Raw genomic sequence first — 21,675 nt, 5'->3', positions numbered from 1 at the left:
AGTCCTTGCTGACCTAACCGAGATTTGAACCGTATATGGCCGGCTTAACACTGGCTACCGAAAACAGTGACTAGTGTTAATATACGAGAGATGTGTGTCTGTGTTTAGATATAAAAGGAAATGGGTATATAGAGAATTGAATACACTAGCTAAACCATAACAACAAAGGGAAAATCTACTAACCGTATAAGACAAAGAGACTAGACTCCATTTCACCTGTGTCAAATGTCATTTTAATCTTTCTGAATGAAAGATTTTCACAGTATAAAAAGTAAATAATAAAAAAATGAAAACAAAAACACAGCAAAGCCAATATACACTTGGCGAACAGAACGTTAATAAAATCCAATGCCGAATCCAGAGAACTGGACCTGCTTATCCTGCTTATAAAGTCCAGAATCCCATGGTGTATTCGAGCATAGCACCAGCTGTCAGGTAAAAAATAATAACATGAAAAAATTACAGAGGAAAATAAAGAAATAAGACATATTATTTCTGTCTCGCTCTACTGTAGCCAGATACATTATTTTGGTTGGTAAAAGACAATGCATGGGAAATACACCTAGCAGAGGAGGGGGGGGGGGCTATTAAAAGGTGCTCTGGTTAATATGGCGAAGTACCTTCCCCAATGCACCCTTCTGAAGGCTTCACACAAGACGCACAGTGGAGGAACAGAAGTGATGCAAGTGCTTGATAAAGGATAGGATTAAAGGATACAGTAACAGATTTAAAAAATGCAGGCGTATGCTCCTACAGTCCTCCAAACAGGACTGACAAGCAAGATGTTAGACATCTCTAACTTCATAAAGACATAGTTATTCTAATGGGTTTATGGAATATTGTGGTATCTAAAATCCAATAATTTATGAGATTTAAATTAGTTTGGCAGATATTTCAGGACCCAGCAATCAGGAAGGGGAGTGGAAAGCAGTTCAGATTGTTAAGGCTCCCTGTACATTGGTGTAACCACAATTTACATTTTCTGAGTGAGGAAGAACCATCTTCCTACACAGGTAGAAAGCATGCTTCAGGTTAAGAAAGGAAACAAAGACCAATTACAAAAATTAGATGATATAAACATCTTGATAGTGGTGATGAGGCTTGTTAGATTTGTTGTTCCTACCAGTCAATTTTATCTGCTACCCCTCCCTAGTTTTAAAGTCTACAGCTTCTTTAAAGTCTGAAGTCCGTAAGACAAAAAAAAGCCTCTAAAAGTCTCTCTAAGACCAAATGCACTCAAAACAGTTGCAGAACCAAGCACTATGAAAAGACACACTAACTGAAGACTTTCAAGCTGCCAAAAGCATATCTATTTTTATGGCTTGTCCACAGCTTTGTTGCCAGTCCCTGTTGCAGGGAATAAAAAGGGGAAAGTGTTACCTGCTGGCCTCTCTATAGGACCTGGATGCAGGAACTGTTTCTTTGATTAAAAAAATAAAATAAAATACCCTAGCAGCTCAAGTAATTAACTGTTGTGATTTCAATGTAGTGTTTAGATTTCATAACGCAACCTCCAAAATTAAACTAGTCCTAATCTGTGCGTTTCTCATAAATTAATTTTTTCTTGTTCCCTGTGTGATCCTATTGTAGTGGATGCGCTATTAACTTGAGAAGCTGGGCTTTATAATTTATGGAGAAATAGTGAACGTAGACATTCCAGGCATTATGGCATGTAGGATTCATTCTCAACATACAAATATTGTCCATGCCACTTCAATGTAGGGGAGTGATGCAAAACAGATTTCATGCCATGTGTGATGCCAACAATGAGGACCTGAATACAAGAGCTATAAAATGCTGTTGGCCGTGATAGAAAAAAATACAAATAAAAAAAGGGCAGTTGAGACGCAGTATTAAAAACCCTTGAACAGCTTGTGAAAGTGTGCAAAATGGAGCAGTGGGGAACCAGAGGTCAGAAAACTTGTTAAAACAAGTGTACTGGTGACATTAGAAGAGAGGGGAAATGTAGGAAGTGCAGGCATCATTGTGCCACATTGGAAGTGGTTTTCTTCAGGCTAAAGTTGGTCCAGTTAACAGCCACTTTTTGCCGCGTCTGCTTGGCAGAGTCCAGACAGAACCTAGGAAGGAAAAATATAGAAAATTATTGCAGTTTGAGACTATTTTTGTCAAAGCATAATACCAACAAGTCACCTGTCTAACCATGGGGTCTATTCTTTTCCAGCAATGAACGGGTCTCAAAAGCTGCAGAAAATGGAGCCATGCAACGATGGGGCAATTCTCTGATACCTTTTCCCTCTGATACAAGGGCAACGTGACTGGTCTATAACATCCTTGGATCACAAGAGTGTGTTAAATCAGGACTTGATGAATTTGCTTTGAATCTAGGAGCCAGCTAAAAAAGTTGGGGCCAGTTTTCTTGGACTGGCAGGGCTTTGTTTTTGGCGACGGAGATGGCCAACCATTGTGCTAATATGAAGAGACACTAATGGGGGGGGGGTCTCTAAGGGGGATGCTAAAATAAAGAGACTGATCTAGTAGGGGGTCTCTAAGGGGGGTGCTCATATAGAGGGACTCAGATCTAATGGCGGGGATCTCTAAAGGGGGTGCTCATATAAAGGGACTCTGATCTAATTGGGGGGGGGGGGGGAGTCTCTAAGGGCGGTGGAAATATAAAAGGACTCTGATGTAATGGGGGTCTGTATGGGGGGTGCTGATATAAAGTGACTAAAACAATGGGAGATTTCTAAGGGGGTGATGCGGATATGGGGGGGGGGGAGGCTCTGATCTCCTTGAAGACCCCCCATTAGCTTAGTTTCCCTATATCCATGCCCCTCCCCCTTAGAGACCTTCATTAGATCAGAAAGACCCCCCCCTCCTTTTATATCAGTGCCTCTGGAAATAGATTGCCTTACCAGCGGGACTCAGGACCAGCTGCAAGCCAGTAAGTGTCTGAAGCTGGGAGCCGGATTTGATGGGCGGAGCCGAGTAGTCACTGGCTGCTAGCGGTTCCAGGAACCAATAAATGGAATGCAAAAGAGATCACTGAGGAAGAAGGATGGGAGGGGAGGGGAAGTGGCACTGCCAGGGAAGGCAGATGCCACAGGAAGGCAGGCGCAGCTGACAGGAGTGGAGCCCAGTGCCAAAAGTTGTTACAGCTGTCTTGGGGACCCCCTCCACAATGGTGGCAGAATGCCCTGGCGAGGACGCAAATGCTACCTTTGTGACCCTTGTAGTTCCGCCACTGGTTAAAGCAGAATTGGCTGTCTTTGGAGTCAGAAGTTGCTCACGCCTGGTGCTGTGGCGACCTGGATACTGGGTGTCACTTAACTTTAAAGAGGACCGATACTGGGCCACAAAGGAAACAAGTGGTATAGCAATGGAGTGTGAACTGGGTAAGTACAGTCATCTGGCAGACTTCTCCACATTTCCAGTCCTAGCGATCAAACAGTAAGTGAAAAGATTCTCTCCAAGGACATAAAAAGCCGTAAAAGAAATAGAAGCTCTCATATGCCTTCCTGGATACTTCCATGGAGCACAAGTTAAAGGGATTGTAAAGGAAGAAGGTTTTTTTTTTATCTTAATGCATTCTATGTATTAAGATAAAAAAACCTGAGTGCAGCAGCCCTCTTCAGCCCCCCTAATGCTTACCTGAGCCTGTCTTTATCCAGCGATGTTGCAGGAGTGCCTCAGCTGCCTGGAACTCCCCTCCTCATTGGCTGAGAAAGCAGCGTAAGGGCGACTGGCTCCCGCTGCTGTCAATCAAAAAAATTCAGCCAATCAAGGGAGAGAGGGGCGGGGCTAGGTCGCTGCTCCGTGCCTGTATGGACACAGGGAGCTGTGACTCAGCTCGGGTGCCCCCATAGCAATGCTTGCTGTGGGGGCACTTAACAGGAGGGAGGGGCCAAGAAAACTGAAGAAGGACCAGAGAAGAAGAGGATCGGGCTGCTCTGTGCAAAACCAACTGCATAGAGCAGGTAAGAATAACATGTTTGGTTTAAAAAAAAAAAAAAAAATGGATTTTTGTAAAATCTTACCGTAAAATCCTTTTCTCTTAGCTCATTGACAGACGTAGTCCTCGGTGATACAGCACCTTCGGGTTATGTTGCCTCCACAGGAGCAGGACTAGACAGGAAATTAAAATGCTCTGGCCACACCCTAGGGGCAGTCCCAGAGGGTATATCCTCTCTCTCTCTGCCTCAGCAAATCAGTTATGTCACAAAGCAGTCTTTAGAGATTTTAACCCAACCCAACTCAAAAACAGAGGGGCGGGGACTACGTCTGTCAATGAGCTAAGAGAAAAGGATTTTACGGTAAGATTTTACAAAAATCCATTTTTCTCTAGCGCTCATTGACAGACGTAGTCCTCGGTGATACAGCACCTTCGGGACGTCCCAGAGCAGTATCACAAATGAGGGGTGGGAAAATGAAAATCAAATCCCAATCTAGAAGGCCCAACCGGTGGCAACTAGAAGTTTACAATGCTCATTCTTAATGATGAGACTCAACAAAAACAGAAAAAAACCCTCGAGGTAGACCACCGGTCTCCTCAAATTGCGGCCTGCAAAACCTTGCGGCCAAATGAGGCATCCGCCGATGCCGTCACATCAATTTTATAGAATTTTGTAAAGGTATGTACCGACGACCAGGTGGCCGCCTTACATACCTGGACCACTGACGCCTGATGGCGAAAGGCCCAGGAAGTACTGAGCGCTCGAGTGGAGTGCGCCCTAACAGGGAACGGAGGACTCTGACCCTTAATAGAATAAGCCTGTACCACCGTCTGTCTAATCCATTTGGCAATGGTCGCGGCAGATGCAGGCAAACCCTTTCTGGGGCCATCCGTGATCACAAAAAGTGAATCCGTCTTACGGAATGATTCCGTAGCTTTCAGGTATACCCTGATTGCCCGAACCACATCTAAGGAATGCAACGCATGTTCCCGATGATGCTTGGGCTGAGGACACAAGGAAGGTAGTACAATATCTTCATTCAGATGAAAATCTGAAACCACCTTAGGAAGAAAGGATGGCTTAGGATGAAGTACTACCTTATCCCTATGAATCACTAGGTATGGGGACTGGCATGATAATGCAGCCAGCTCTGACACCCTGCGAGCAGAAGTGATAGCCACCAAGAAGGCCACCTTCTGGGATAAAGTAAGCAAGGGAATCTCCCTGATGTTTTCAAAGGGAGGTTTCTGTAGAACCGACAAAACTAAATTAAGATCCCAGGGCGGTAAGGGCGCGCGGACTGGTGGAGCCAGGTGCCGCACCCCCTGGATGAAATTCCGCACCAAGGACTTGGTAGCTAAAGGTTTCTGAAAGAAGATTGCTAATGCTGAAACTTGACCCTTGATGGTGCTCAAGGCTAGTTTCTGCTCAACCCCTTTTTGCAAAAAAGCCAATATTCGAGTCACCGAATAGGTACGTGGAGGAAATCCTAAAGATTCGCACCACGCAATATAAGTCTTCCATGTGTGATAATAGACCTTGCTGGAAGTCGCTTTCCTTGCTTTAATAAGGGTAGGAATGACTGAAGCAGACAAACCTCTGTCCTTCAGTACTTGGGTCTCAATGGCCAGGCCATTAAAACCAGCGACTGTAAAGCACGATGGTAAATTGGTCCTAGAGACCACAGACACTCCCTGAGACGAAGTTCCCACGGAACGTCTGCGACTAGCATGTCCAAGTCGGCCAGGCCGGCTTGACGAGGCCAGCCTAGAATTTCTAGGACCACTGGCGCTGATTGGATCTGAACCAGGCGTCCCTAGAGGTATCTGGCCCCGACCATCCGAGAAAGTCTGGTCGTTTTCTGTTCCCACACATTTATCAGATACCTGATTGTTATCAGGAAGGGTGATCTTTTCTGGTTGAACCTCAGGGACCGAAGTCACCCGACTAGAGGCTTCTTGGCCTGTCTGGTCAACCAGATCCGATTCCTGTGAGGCATTGGGACTAATCTTAGGAAAAGGTAAAGGAAAAGATCTATTCAGGGAACGGTAACTACCGCTTCCTGTAGTACTTAAATGTTGGAAGGGAAGAATCACACCGGTAGTAGTAGTTGATGCTCGATCTAATGTCCTGAATACCGGTGAAAACGTCCCCCCACCCTGAAACCGGGTGGGGGCGCACCTTCAGGCTGTGTACTCCTTTGCTTCGGGTTTGGCTGAGTTGGTCCTCTGTTTGTCCGACCAGCCCTTCTTGAACCCTCCTGGAGGAGTCTTGCCTTTCCCGCTTGTTCCAGCCGGGCGCCCTTTATGGGCGGTAAAGAAAGGTCCTCGCTTGTTGCGAGGTCCCTTAGCTTTAGCAGCCTGTGGCAAAAAAGTGCTCTTGCCCCCAGTGGCATCCTTAATGATTTCATCTAGGGTGGCCCCAAATAGACGATTCCCCTGAAAGGGGAGATTTGTCAAGGTCTTTTTGGAACCTAGGTCAGCTGACCAGCATTTTAACCACAGCACACGTCTGAGGATAACCGCTGACATAGATGCATGCCCTAATAGGGGAGTAGTGTCCAAGGCTGCGTCACAGATAAACTGTAGCCCTTGTATAATCTGTTCCATCAAATCAGATGTCTCCTGGGGAATATCTTTTCCCCTAAGGTCTTGGCGTACCATTCTCGCCCATTCCGTAAGTGTCTGGGAAACTAGACCAATAACAATTACTGGTCTAAATGCTGACCCTATCAGAGAGAAGATGGTGCGGGACTCTGCTTCCATCTTTCGATCCACCGGATCCTTAAAGGACGAAGTGTCCTCCACTGGGATAACCGTGGCTTTATTCAGCCTGGAAATAGGTGGATCCACCACTGGTGGTACCGTCCATTTCTTAATGATGGATTCCTCAAACGGATAGCGTCTAGCAATACGCTTGGAAATAGTAAAGGTACGTTTAGAATGCTCCCATTCTCCTTTAATCTTATTACCAAAACACTTGGGTACAGGAAAAACCTTCACCGTTTTGATGGGCTTGTTAGTACCAAAAGGAATCTGTTTCAGTTGCCTCTGCCGGTAAAACCTCAAGTTTTAAGGTTTCCTGCACTGCCACAACTAGTGCGTCCACCAATGCTTCTTCCTGAATTATAGCGGGAGAAGAAACGTCCTCCTCACTGTCTGAGGGAGCTTTACCTGAGGTAACAGCCCTTGCAGAAGGACCTGCAACTGCAGAGACCATCTCTGAATCTGAGTCAGAGGTGTCAGATAGTATAGGGGTAGGCGGGGGTCGCTTCCTTGACCCCCGTCCCTGACAGGCCGCCTCCACCCGAGCCACCATAGACTCCAAAATTGCTGTAAATGCCTCTACACTCTGTGCACCGGCGGGTCCCGTGGCCCCCTCGAGGGAAACAGGTGGGGGAATATGTGTGGCAGGGTCCATGATAATTCCAGTTACTTCCTGGATAATATAATTCAAAAATAAATTTTTTTTTTTTTTTTTTTTTCAGACCCCCAGCGCCACAAAAGCCCCTTAGTGTTACCTGCTAGGGATCCCTATCGATCGAGAGAGAGAGAGATAGACCCCCAGGCTCACCACTTGATGCTCAGAGTTTAACTGCAACAGGTTACAGCGCTGTCTTGACAAACAGGAAAGTCTTTTGGCTGGCTGCCCAGGAAGAAAGGAGGCGGCTCCGCCCCTCTGCACGCCTTCCGGTGCCTCCCCTAGCTCCACGAGGTGTTTGGATCACCTCAAACATGGCCGCCCCCATGCTGGAGACACGAGGCTACGCCAAAATGGCGGCTCGTGCAATCCAGCAAAAAAAAATGGCGGCGGCCTGTACTGAATAGGGGTGTGCTGCAGGGCACACAACACTCTCTCTGCATGGGGATTTGGCGTGGTTGGCGGTACCGGCCCTGGCGGACCGCATGGCCGTTCGGAAGGCCTGCTTATAGCTGGAGATCTGATTTAGGAAGGCAGTCTACATGTCCGTGGCTTCTGACTGGTAGGTACCTTATTCTTATCACAGTAAGATACCCAGAATGCCACTGATTACAATCTTTTAAACATGTATACAATTAGATTGTTAGCTCCCAAACCAAGCCTCCTGGCTCTTTGCACATAAAATCACACTCAAAGTAGGGGGATCTGTGTTATGTTATAGGATAGAGGGGGACTCTATCTTACTATACAGAGAGGGGCCCGCGTTCACCACAAGACCCGTCAGGGGAAAAGGGGGAACATACTACTCACCATACCGGAACCAGGCGGGCACCAACTCATGACAGTACCCCTCTCCACCGGGGCGGGAGGGCTGTCGACCGATATGGACGCCGTGACTCATGGTCTTTGGCGTTTCAGCGAGACGTTTAACTCGCGGGGTCAGTCCCTTAATGGGACTTTGTCGCGGCCGACCCAGCGCGGAGCTATGGCCTGCACGCGCTCGTAGGCTGAACTGGGGTGACCACCGGATCTCAACATCCAGCCCGTCGCCCAGTTCAGCTTTCTTGCTTGAAGATCTCACAGGAACACTGGAGAAAAAAAGCTGTCTAAAAAATCTTTTAAGAAAAAAATCTTGCCAGGACCGAAGATCCCAGCAAGGTATCTAGGTCCTTACTCCTAACTAGACAGAAAATAACTGATTTGCTGAGGCAGAGAGAGAGGATATACCCTCTGGGACTGCCCCTAGGGTGTGGCCAGAGCATTTTAATTTCCTGTCTAGTCCTGCTCCTGTGGAGGCAACATAACCCGAAGGTGCTGTATCACCGAGGACTACGTCTGTCAATGAGCGATAGAGAAAGGATTGTTTAAACATAATACACACTGTTCAGTGTTCACAACACATATTAAGCAACCCTAAAGAGACTCAGTGTAAACATGCTGAGTTGTACAGTAATTTCAGCCAGACCTCGATACAAACACAATGCAAAAACAGTTCTCACATCTCACCTCTTGAAATATTCTACTTCTCGATCAGTCTCATCCATTTCCATGCTGTCTACATCCTTGGGAAGGAACACATCATCTACAAGCAGAGAAAGGTTTTTACTTAAAAAACAACAGAATAGGGTTAGGGAAAATGTAAAATTGGAGAGATTCAGTTTATTGACTCATTTAGCCTTGTAACTCAAAACAAGAAGCTTTAAAGCCAGTTTAAATCTCTAAAGCTGGACACACTCACATTTAACTATCTGGTTGTCTGTTAAATTCCTCTATAACTATGTAGAAAGTAAACATCTAATCCATACACAGAGTGTACAGTTTTTTTTTTTACTGATCACTGTATTAGTGTCACTGGTGACGCCAGTTAGTGTGAGCAGCAGTTAGTGGTAGTTGGCGCAAGTCCCAGATCAGTTTAGGGTACCCGCCATATATTCCCTAATTAAGATTTAACCCCCTTATCACCCCTAGTTAACCCCTTCACTGCCCTGTCAGTGTCATTATTCTAGTGTACAGATCTTTTTTCGCTGTATTAGTGTCACGGGTGACATCAGTTAGCATCAATCCAGGATAGCGTCAGATTGCCCGCCACATATTCAGTAATACATTTTAACCCTTTGATTGGCAGACACACACACGCACACTAAACACCTACATTACTAGTATAGTGTCTCAACGGATCAAGATCTTTGATCAGATCAGAACTATACTAGCGTCCCCAATAGTTTAGTCCCTCTACCCAGCCCCCAAGAAGTACAGTATCAGCAGATCACTGTCACTTCCTTTACACAGCACGAAAACCGCAGTGTTAGCAGTCAGGCCTGATCTCTACTAGAACTAGCAATTCAATTTTTTTGGTAGCGGTTCAAACAGTCCATGACAACCAGGTGCTTTTTTTTTACCTGTGAGTCACACTAGGTACGTATAAATTTATTGGCCAAAATGTCCAAACAAACAGAGCTACACTAGTGAAGAGGCCTAAATGATGCGGAGCATGACAGATGAAAGCGATGGGGAAGACTCTCTGTCAAAATCAGGCTCAGTATTCGAACCTGTAGAGCAGCAGCACCCTGACAGATAGCTCTGACGACGAAGAAGTGGTCCCTGCTAAGGTCAGACATACCCAACACCGTTCCCAAGTTGCTGAGCTGCAACAATCGCATGGTTTTCGTATGGAGCAGAGTGTCCGTACTAGTGCTGCTCAACCTTCTGGTGAACTGGCAAGCACCAGCGGCCTAGTACATCCTGGTCGTAGACAAACCTGCACTGCAGTAACACTTAATGACGTGTAGAGTCCCATAAGTGCAGTTCATTTGGTGCGGTGGCTAGCACAAGTAGTGTCCCACAGCCACCAAGAATTCAAAGACAGGCAGATAGAGCCCATAGTGTCCTTCCGGATGCCCTTACAAATCCTGATTGGGAGCCCACCGCTTCTGCAGCACCTGTACTTGCCCCATTCAGTGGCCAACTCGGAATTCAGGTAGAAACAGCAGATCTTACTCCCCTTGGTTTTTATGAGCATTTTTTATCAGAAGATCTGTACAGATCTATTGTGGACCAAAGCAATTTATATGCCGATCAAATTCATTGGCGCAAACCCAAATTTGACCCTTGCCAGAGAATTTGCATTGAAATGTATCACTGTTTCCGAATTTAAAACCTTTCTGGGCCCCTCCTCATGGGCATTACTAAAAAGCGTGAGTTGCGGTCATATTGGTCCACTGACCCAATTCATCATATGCCCGTGTTCTCTGCTGCCATGACCAGGACTAGATACGAGCAAATCTTGTGGTTCATGCATTTCAATGACAATGAACTCTGTCGTCCTCAGGGTGATTCTGGATATGACCGGCTCCACAAAATTCGGCCCCTCGTAAATCACTTCAACCCAAAATTTGCAGGCTTGTATGCGCCCCAACAAGCTGTTGGCCTTGAAGAGTCCCTGATCAAATTTTCTGCCGTCCTGATTTTAAACATTCTCCCCAGCAAGCGTGCCAGATATGGGGTCAAGATGTATAAGCTCTGTGACAGGGCAACAGACTATACAAGTAGTTTCCAGATTTACGAGGGAAAAGATAGCAATGTTGAGCTCCCCGACTGCCCAGACTACAGCAGCGTCAAGACTGTTTGGGACATGGTGTCACCCTTATTCGGTAAGGGGTACCATTTATACGTGGACAATTATTACACAAGTCTGCCACTTTTTAGTCACCTTTTTGATTTTGGAATTGGCGCATGTGGCACCATGCGACCTAATCACCGGAGTTTCCCCCAACGGCTTGTAGATGTCCTACTTAGAAGGGGGGAGAGATCCTGCTTGAAGTGTAATAAATTGCTTGCAGTGAAGTGGAAGGACGCGTGGAATGTTTTCGCTCTGTCTTCCATTCACGCAGAGACGACAGTCCAAATTACAACGGCGACTGGTGTCATTGAGAAGCCCCTCTGTGTCCACGAATACAACCTTCACATGGGAGGGGTGGACTTCAATTACCAGATGATGGCTCTGTACTTAATTGCCCGTAAGGCCAGATGCTGGTACAAAAAAGTGTCTGCAACCTATTCCAATTGGGTCTGCTGAACACTTATACAAAGCGTCAGGAAGAGGTGGATCTTTCCTAAAATTCCAGGAAGAGATCATCACAGCCTTTCTGTATCCAGAAGGCGCTGTGGCCCAAATGCACAATCCGCTGCAGTGAGCCGGCTGCATGAGAGGCATTTTCCGGATGTCCTCCCTGGTACTTCTACCCAAAGAGTACCCAAAGATGATGTTGTGTCTGTAGAAAACACAGACACCCGCTATTTTTGTCCCTCGTGTCCTGGCCAACCTGGTCTCTGCATCGGGGACTGTTTCCGCCACTACCATACACACTGGTAGAGTATTAGTATAGGGTACAGCAGGGCACAGTCTAGGGCACACTTTCACACAGGGCCTCGAAAAAGGTTAGATGGCTATCGTGTTTTGAGACCCTCTAGCCTGGAACGTTTCAAGTTTTTTTACAGTTTCGAAAAAAGCTTAAAAAAAGTGTTTAAAAAAAAATAAAAAAAGCCAAAAATAGTTGTTTTATGGAGTTAATTTTCTGTTCTTACTGTTTTACTGTACGTTATATTATACTGCTATACTGTAATGTTTAATTGATAGTGTTTCATCGTTAACCATAGTTTGCTTTGCAATTACCGCCATTCTACTGTTGTTTGTGTCAGCAGCTCTCACTTTGAATTGGTTAGCGCAGTTTATTTCTCCCCTTTTTTTTTACTGTTTTACTGTATACAATTATATTGTAATGAACATGTTAATGGGTGGATGTTCCAAGCAAACCTGATATTGCACCACACCCTCATCAAATAAATATAGAGAGCAGCATTGAGCAGTATTGGGTTTTTAACAACTTTAAGACCAGGCCTATTTTTGACACTTGGGGTTTACAAGCTAAAATCAGTTTTTTTAGAAAACTACTTCGAACCCCCAAACATTATATATATTTTTTTTTTTAGCAGAGACCCTAGAGAATAAAATGGAGTTCGTTGCAATATTTTTAATCACACTGTATTTGCGCAGCAGTCTTCCAAACGCAATTTTTTTGGGAAAAAATTCACTTTTTTGAATTAAAAAATAAGAAAACAGTAAAGTTAGCCCAATTTTTTTCCATAATGTGAAAGAATATTACGCCGAGTAAATAGATACCCAACATGTCATGCTTCAAAATTGCACAGGCTCGCAGAATGGCGACAAACTTTGGTACTTAAGAATCCCATAGGCGACATTTTAAAAATTTCTACAGGTCACCAGTTTAGAGTTACAGATGGCGTCTAGGGCTCAAATTATTGCTCTCACTCTAATGATCGCGGCGATACCTCACATGTGTGGTTTGAACACCGTTTACATATGCCTTCGCGTCTGCGTGCAAACTAACGGGGACTGGGCGTTTTAATTTTTTTTCCTATTTTATTTATTATTTTTGATTTTTACACAGTTAAAAAAAAAAAAAAAATTGATCATTTTTATTCCTATTACAAGAAATGTAAACATTCCTTGTAATAGAAAAAGCCATGACAGGACCTCTTTATTGTGAGACCTGGGGTCAAAAAGTCCTCAGATCTCACAAGTACACTAAAAATGACAAAAAAAAAAAAATCGGCTCTTTAAGCCGGTTGCCCGGCAACGTTTGATGTCGCTCCCGTCCTCCAAGACTATAGAGTCGAGCGAGGGCCATCTTGCCCTCACTCAACTTCCTGTCTAAGAGGATCCGGGACTGGATCGTTTTCCCTGCTGCTGGCGGGTCCGGTAAGCGGGGAAAAGGACCGGGACGTGGTGGAAGGGGGGCACCTTTTCCTCCACCCCGTAAGGGTGATCCTGTGGCGAATCCGCCGCTGGGACCACCCTTACCTGAAAGCCGATCGCCCGCAGTTTTTAAAAACACCGGGGTTATAGCAGCTATCTGCTGCCATAACCACGGTTTTTAGCGTCAAAGTAGTGACGTACATCTGCAGTGAGAGGTCGTAAGTGGTTAAGTTGCAAATTACCACAAAAATTAAATATATTTTTTTATTAATATTGATTTAAAAAGGCATACATAATAGTATACATTGTAAACTTCAACATGCAATTTTCCATATTTGTCTCAACATGTTTCACTGTATCAAGTCAGCGTCTTCAGGAGATTATGTGAAATGCTCTCCTAATGGTGGAAACAAACATTAAAGCGTGCCATTGTGATCAACCATTAAATAAGTGAATAAATGAATAAATAAATATTAAGAAATTGGTGAACTATTTAAAAATATATGTTCAATGTGTAAATGTATTTCAAATAATATAGTTTTCTTAAAATGTAATAAAAGTGCTAGGTGATAATCTTTCGTAATGGCAATTGCACTTCCCAACAATTTCTATATATAGTCAACTATATAGTGACAAAATAGTGCATCCAGTAGCAGCCTCCATGGTGACCTTCACCGCAACACCCTATGTGACTGGGTCCTCATCTCCGCTCCTGTGACCTAGCAATTAAGCAAAGGTCTTACAGCGCAGTTTACCCTTTTAGGGTTGCCTTTCCTGGAGTTACAGATGGTGTACCAGCCCCTCAGGAGAGCGTTTCATTCTGGTTAATTTCCCTCATAGTAACCATTCGGTGTCACATAGAAAGGGGGGACTCCAATATTCCTTTTATCTTTTTATAAACTGTATTTTATTAAGAAAAATAATCTACTCACATTTAGTGGGTGCTTAAGTGCACCAAGCATAAAACAACCTTAGTAGCAATCTCTAGTAATTGTATGTGATGGCAACCGGGTGGGAATGGGAGTATCTCTGTGTGCTGCTCCTTTACTTCCTGGTTTAGACAGAAACACCCTCCGGGCCCCTCCCCTACGCATGACACAGGGACACGTGTCTTTCAAGGGGGATAAGACCTTTGCATAATTGCTAAGTCACAGGAGCGGAGGTGAGGACCCAGTCACATAGGGTGTTGCGGTGAAGGCCACCACGGAAGCTCCTACTGGATGCACCATTTTGTCACTATATAGTGGACTATATATAGAAATCGTTGGGAAGTGCAGTTTCCATTACGGAAGATTATCACCTAGTTTTTATCACATTTTAAGAAAACTATATTATTTGAAATATGTTTACACATTGAACATATATGTTTTTAAATATTTCACCAATTTCTTAATATTTATTTTATTCATTTATTCAATTGTTGATCACAATGGCACGCTTTGCACTTTAAATTTTATGATGGGTTGTCATTTAAATATTTATTAATTTGATCATTATTTATATTACTGATTATATTTTGCACATTTATATATTTATTTGGAGCACTTTATTTTGCGCAACATTATTTATATAGTCATATACACTCAAGAGAGTGCTGTGCTCATTGCAATTCCCATAGAAAAGTGCTAGACCCGTTTAGATCGCAGGAACAACACTTTATTTGCAAATTATCATTCATCAAAAAATTCCAACAGTTCAATCAATATTAGAGATGGTGCTTACATGCATCAAGTTTACTGGAAGGGATACATCCAATCGGCCAAATAGGAAATAAAAGAGGCTATAGATATAACCCACTATCATATAACGTGTAGATTACTGCATATAGGAAGACACTCAAATAGAGGTGTAAATGTTTGGAAAAAGGCATCTGGTGTACCACAAGAGACAATTAAGTCCAAGGTCTTAATAGGTCTCATCTATGGAAAATTAAAGTATATATCTAAACAACTGCAATATATCTCTGAATGTATACCTATATTATCATTTTACAGAAATTAATTACCTCATATTGGTTAACAGATCATTTAGACAGAATCTGCATAAAGAGATAGTATGCAGCCAACAACCGAGAACTTTGGGATATCACTCAATTGCAACAGATTGCATTCCACTCTGCAAAAAAGAGAGGAGCCAAACAAATCAATGAATGATAACCTTACACTACATGTCTAATGTCCACCTATAGTTTAATCTGTGTTACCTGCGGTGTCTCCCATATAATGTCTTCCAAGGTGGGCAGCCGAGCACACTGTGCATCATATACCTGGGCTATTTATATGTCTCTCGCCTCCAGCGTGATCTCACGCTTCCGGGAGGCGTGAACGCCGTATCGGACCTACCGCGCATGCGCAAGATGGCCCCGCGTAATGACAGGAAAAACGCCGGCGCCATCTTTGAAAGTCCCTATGCCAGAACCGGACAAGTAGTCCAGCCACTTGCATGGGGCCGTGCAGAGGAAACAGAGGGCCCCCCTCTCCAAACTTCCGCCCAATCAGGTATAACAATCCGGTCGGAGCCTGGGTAGTGGGGCCCCCAGGCGTCCATATGGTCACCTGCTTGATTCCAACATTTAGCGTTATACAAATTATATCAATCTGTTTCCTGCGTATATTGCCATCTAGTGGTCAAAAATGCTTATTACAATTACCTAGGATGAATTATCCCCTCCAGATCTCCATGCGAGCTGGCACCTCTAGAAACACAATTTGCATAATTAAGTTAAATACAATAATCTAAATATAAACAACATATTTGCATAATGTCACTAATAAGCAATAAAAGTGGAGGTGTAGCGCTAATAACAATAGCCAATATGAACAGTCCATCAAAGAGTAATAAAGTCCAAGTAAAACTTAAAACATCACACCAGCAAGCTTGATAGTGAGGAGGAAAAGTGAATCCACCACCGGAAAAATCAGATATGCCCTTACCAGACCAATAGACCTGGATAGGTCTTCAGAAGCAAAACAGCTGATAATACCGTGGATCTGAGACACAATCTTCTCTCTCTTTAACGAGTACTGTAATACCACTTGCCAATCTTAAAATAGAAAGTTAGTCCTCCCAGTGCCACTCGTTATCGAGCATCGAGAAGCAGCCAGCACCCCTCTCCTCTGCCCGTCACCTTCCTTCCCCTCTGCCAGCCATGGTATTGTAATCATCCATTAGAGAATGTGGCAGATTTAGGATCACACCTTTATAGGAATGGTTTAAAACTCATGGATTCGTTCAAACCAGGAGAATTGGTAGCCGATAACATAAATCCATCTGGATTTTTTTTGCAATAGCACTCCATCGATGTCCCCTCTTTTTTTTTTTTTTTTTTTTCCTCCATATGATTATCCATCATTCCCTCAAAGGCTGAACCCCTAAATCCTGCCATATCAAATTATCAGTCAACTTTCTCTTTACAGAATTGTGTATCTCTACTGCCACAGAAAACATACAATATGTAAAATATATACAGTATCTCACAAAAGTGAGTACACCCCTCACAGTTTTGTAAATGTTTTATTATTTCGTTTCATGTGACAACACTAAAGAAATTATATTTTGCTACAATGTAAAGTAGTGAGTGTACAGCTTGTATAACAATGTAAATTTACTGTCCCCCTCATAACAACTCAACACACAGCCAATAATGTCTAAACCGCTGGCAACAAAAGTGAGTACACCCCTAAACCAAAATGTCCAAATTGGGCCCAAAGTGTCAATATTTTGTGTGGCCACCATTATTTTTAAGCATCGCCTTAACCCTCTTGGGCATGGAGTTCACCAGAGGTTCACAGGTTGCCACTGTCCTCTTCCACTCCTCCATGATGACATCATGAAGCTGGTGGATCTTAGAAACCTTGCGCTCCTCCACCTTCCGTTTGATGATGCCCCACAAATGTTCAATAGGGTTTAGGTCTGGAGACATGCTTGGCCAGTCTATCAGTTTTACCCTCAGCTTCTTTAGCAAGGCAGTTGTCTTCATGGAGGTGTGTTTGCGGTCGTTATGTGGGAATACTGTCCTGCAGCCCAGTCTCCGAAGGGAGGGAATCATGCTCGGCTTTAGCATGTCACAGTACAGGTTGGCATTCATGGTTCCCTCAATGAACTGTAGCTCCCCAATGCCGGCAGCACTCATGCAGCCCTAGACCATGACACTCCCACCACCATGCTTGATTGTAGGCAAGACACACTTGTCTTTGTACTCCTCACCTGGTTGCCGCCACACATGCTTTACACAGTCTGAACCAAATAGGATTATCTTGGTCTCATCAGACCACAGGACATGGTTCCAGTAATCCATGTCCTTAGTCTGCTTGTCTTCAGCAAACTGTTTGCGTTTTTTCTTGTGCATCATCTTTAGAAGAGACTTCTTTCTGGGATGACAGCCTTGCAGACCAATTTGATGCAGTGTGCGGCGTATGGTCTGAGCACTGACAGGCTGCCCCCCCCCCCACCCCTTCAACCTCTGCAGCATTGCTGGCAGAACTCATACGCCTATTTCCCAAAGACAACCTCTGGATATGACGCTGAGAACGTGAACTCAACTTCTTTGGTCAACCATGGTGAGGCCTGTTCTGAGTGGAACCTGTCCTGTTAAACCGCTGTATGATCTTGACCACCGTGCTGCAGCTCAGTTTCAGGGTCTTGGCAATCTTCTTATAGCCTAGGCCATCTTTATGTAGAGCAACCATATTTTTTTTCAGATCCTCAGAGAGTTCTTTGCCATGAGGTGCCATGTTGAACTTCCAGTGACCAGTATGAGAGAGAGAGAGCGATAACACCAAATTTAACACACCTGCTACCCATTCACACCTAAGACCATGGAACACTAATGAGTGACATGGCATCGGGGAGGAAAAATGGCTAATTGGGCCCAATTCAGACATTTTAACTTAGGGGTGTACTCACTTTTGTTGCCAGTGGTTTAGACATTAATGTTTGCTGAGTTATTTTGAGGGGACAGCAAATTTACATTGTTATTCAAGCTGTACACTCATTACTTTACATTGTAACAAAGTGTAATTTCTTCAGTGTTGTCACATGAAAAGATATAACAAAATATTTACAAAAATGTGAGGTGTGTACTATTGCAAAAAGAATCCAGATGGATTTATATGTTATCGGCTACCAATTATCCTGGTTTGAATGAATCCATGAGTTTTAAACCATTCTTATAAAAGGTGTGATCCTGCTACAATACCATCCAATAGATTCTATAGGATGTATGTTAGAAGTCATGCGTGTATACGCTTATTCAATGCATTTTTTGTATTGTTACATGATAGATACAATGTGTATAGTATAATGTATTGCTTATCAGTGACATTATGCAAATATGTTGTTTATATTTAGATTATTGTATTTAACTTAATTATGCAAATTGTGTTTCTAGAGGTGCCAGCTCGCATGGAGGGGGATAATTCATCCTAGGTAATTGTAATAAGCATTTTTGACCACTAGATGGCTATATACGCAGGAAACAGAGTGATATAAATATAGAACGCTAAATGTTGGAATCAAGCAGATGACCATATGGACACCTGGGGATTGTTATACCCAATCAGGCAGAAGTTTGGAGAGGGGGGTCCCTCTGTTTCCTCTGCGCAGCCCCATGCGGGTGGCTGGACTACCTGTCTGGTTCCGACATGGGGACTTTCCAAGATGGCGCCGGCGTTTTTCCTGGCATCACGCGGCGCCATCTCACGCATGCACAGTAGGTCCAATACGGCATCCACGCACAGTGTGCTAGGCTGCCCACCTTGGAAGACATTATATGGGAGACACTGCAGGTAACACAGATTAAACTATAGAAGGACATTAGACATGTAGTGTAAGGTTATCATTCATTGATTTGTTTGGCTCCTCTCTCTTTTTGCAGAGTGGACTGCAATCTGTTGCAATTGAGTGATATTCCAAAGTTCGCAGGGGTTGGCTGCATACTATCTCTTTATGCAGATTCTGTCTAAATGATCTGTTAACCAATGAGGTAAATCATTTCTGTAAAATGATAATATAGGTATACATTCAGAGATATTTTGCAGTTGTTTAGATATATACTTTATTTTTCCATAGATGAGCAGACCCTGGACTTAATTGTCTCTTGTGGTACACCAAATGCCTTTTTCCAAACATTTACACCTCTATTGGAGTGTCTCACATATGGTCTTCTTATATGCAGTAATCTACACGTTATATGATAGTGGGTTATATCTATAGCCTCTTTTATTTCCTATTTGGCCGAGTGGATGTATCCCTTCCAGTAAACTTGATGCATGTAAGCACTATCACTAATATTGATTGAACTTTTAGAATTTTTAGATGGATGATAATTTGCAAATGTTACATTGATTAAGGTTTGTTTCCACTATTAGGAGAGCATTTGCATAATCTCCTGAAGAAGCTGTCTTGACACAGTGAAACATGTTGAGACAAATATGGAAAATTGCTTATTGCATGTTGAAGTTTACAATGTATACTATTAAATCAATATTAATAAAAAAAAATATATCTTATTTTTGTGGTAATTTGCACCTTAAAAACCCAATGCTGCTCTCTATATTATATTGTAAGGTTGAATTGTTACTGTGTTTTATTGTTAACCATTGTTTACTTTGCAGGTATGCCCATCAGCTGCAGCACTGATTTGTTTATCCTGACAGCAACAGCGTTTGCTTTCAGCATATACATAAATCAATGATTGCTGCGCTGTAGGAGGTGATTTCACCTTAGCTTAAAAAAAAAAAAAAGTGCATATATGGGGAAGCACGGGGGATGGGGTGGATACAGAAGGCGGATCTCCCCTATGCTTCGCCATATATTTTTTAAAACTTTTCTTGGCAGAGATTTTTTCATCCACATCGATTGATGTGAACGGAGGAATCTTAAGTTATTTTTTTTTTCAACATTGCCCATCATTAGAAGTGGTGGATGCTGGGAGGTCTAAAGGTGGGCATACCACACACTTTCTGGCAGAGATTTCTTCATCCACATCGATCAATGTAAATGAAGGAATCTGTTAGGCTCTCTTTTTTCGTTCAGCCCACAGGCTGCATGTAAAGAAAAAAAAAAAAAAAAAAAAACCTTACAATATATGTCCAACAAGGACCAGCAACATACTGCTACGTCGCTGGACTTTTGTGGTCATACCAGGATGATGCCTGTGTTTTTACAGCCGGCAGTCGGCTTTCATGTAAAAGCAAACCTAGTGGCTAATTAGCCGCTAGACTGCTTTTTCAGGCTCTCCTGTCCCACTGAGTAACCCTAACCCAAGAAAACAGCCGATGGTTCCGTCAGCTGACCATAGAGCAGATCGGAGATCAGGACGGCTCCAATCATCTCTATGGCCTAAGATCTTGGAAGGTACGAGCATTTTATCACTTCAGTTTCGCCAGATATAAACAGCGCCATTTTTAAATTGGGAAAGCATCTTATCACACTGATCCTGGGGTGGTCAGATGCTTTAATGGCAGAGGAGAGATCTAGAGTCTAGTAGACCCCAATTTTTTCAAAAAAGGATACCGGTCACTACTTATTGCTATCATGGGGATTTTTACATTTCCTGTGATAATAAAAATGAAAAAAAAAAAAAAAAAACAGTAAAGCACCCCTGTCCCCCCGTGTTTGCGCGCAAAGGCGAACACAAGCATCGGTCTCGTGTCAAATGTAAACAGCAATTGCATCATGCATGTGAGGTATCACTGCAAACGTCAGCTCGAGGGCAGTAATTCTAGCAGTAGATCCCCTCTGTAAATCTAAAGTGGTAACCTGTAAAGGCTTTTAAAAATGAACATAGTTTGTCGTCAGTGTACGAGCGTGCGCATTTTTAAAGCATGTCATGTTTGGTATCTATGTACTCGCCATAAGTTCCTCTTTTATTCTTACCAAACATATGGGCAATAGATTGTGTATTCATTCGATTTCAAAAAAGTGTTTTTTTCTCCCAAAAAATTGCATTTGGAAAATGTTTTTTCCCCCAAAAAATTGCAACACCCACCATTTTATTCTGTAGGGACTCTGCTTTAAATATATGTTTTGGGGTTCAAAGTAATTTTCTAGTAAAAAAAAAATGTTTTCATGTAAACAAAAGTGTCAGAAAAGGCTTGGTATTTAGGTGGTTAGAAGAGTGGGTGATATGTGGCATAAGCTTCTAATATAGGGCATATAATGCCAGGACAGTTCAAACACCCCCCCCCCCCCCAAATGATTCCTTTTTGGAACGTAGACACCCCAATTTATTTGCTGACAGGCATTTTGAGTCCATTAAATATTTTATATTTTGCTAAAAGTTTAAGGAAAATTATAATTTTTTTTTTTTTACACAAAGTTGCCACTAAATGATATAATGCCCACACATGCCGTGGGTATATGTGGAATGACACCCCAAAATACATTCTGCTGCTCTTCCTGAGTACAGAGATACCACATGTGCGAGACTTAGGGAGCCTAGCCATGTACAGGATCCCGAAAACCAATCACCACCTTCAGGCTTTTTAAGGGTGTAAATTGCTCATTTTACTTCCTCACTACTGATCACAGTTTCAGAGGCCCTGATAGGTCAAGAGAACACACACA

At 43.3% G+C, this 21,675-nt stretch overlaps 1 protein-coding gene across 2 annotated transcripts in view; it reads right to left on the bottom strand.

Annotated features, from left to right (window-relative positions):
* Window positions 1-1,572: 1,572 nt before the first annotated feature.
* The window catches only part of FAM193B (family with sequence similarity 193 member B), a 140,682-nt gene continuing 120,579 nt past the window's right edge, over window positions 1,573-21,675 (bottom strand). For both annotated transcript variants that reach the window (XM_082257154.1, XM_082257155.1), the window contains exons 9-10: window positions 8,838-8,913; window positions 1,573-2,078 (exon numbers count right to left, since the gene is read on the bottom strand). In XM_082257154.1, the coding sequence (XP_082113280.1) occupies window positions 1,982-2,078; window positions 8,838-8,913 (173 nt within the window). In that variant the 3' untranslated portion in view covers window positions 1,573-1,981. The remainder of the gene's footprint in view (window positions 2,079-8,837; window positions 8,914-21,675) is intronic.

The sequence above is a fragment of the Pelophylax lessonae genome (genome assembly GCF_965119305.1).
Source record: "Pelophylax lessonae genome assembly, chromosome: 4".
Taxonomy (NCBI): domain Eukaryota; kingdom Metazoa; phylum Chordata; class Amphibia; order Anura; family Ranidae; genus Pelophylax; species Pelophylax lessonae.
The sequence above is the reverse complement of the archived record's forward strand: the minus strand, read 5'-3'. Positions and strand labels throughout refer to the sequence as shown.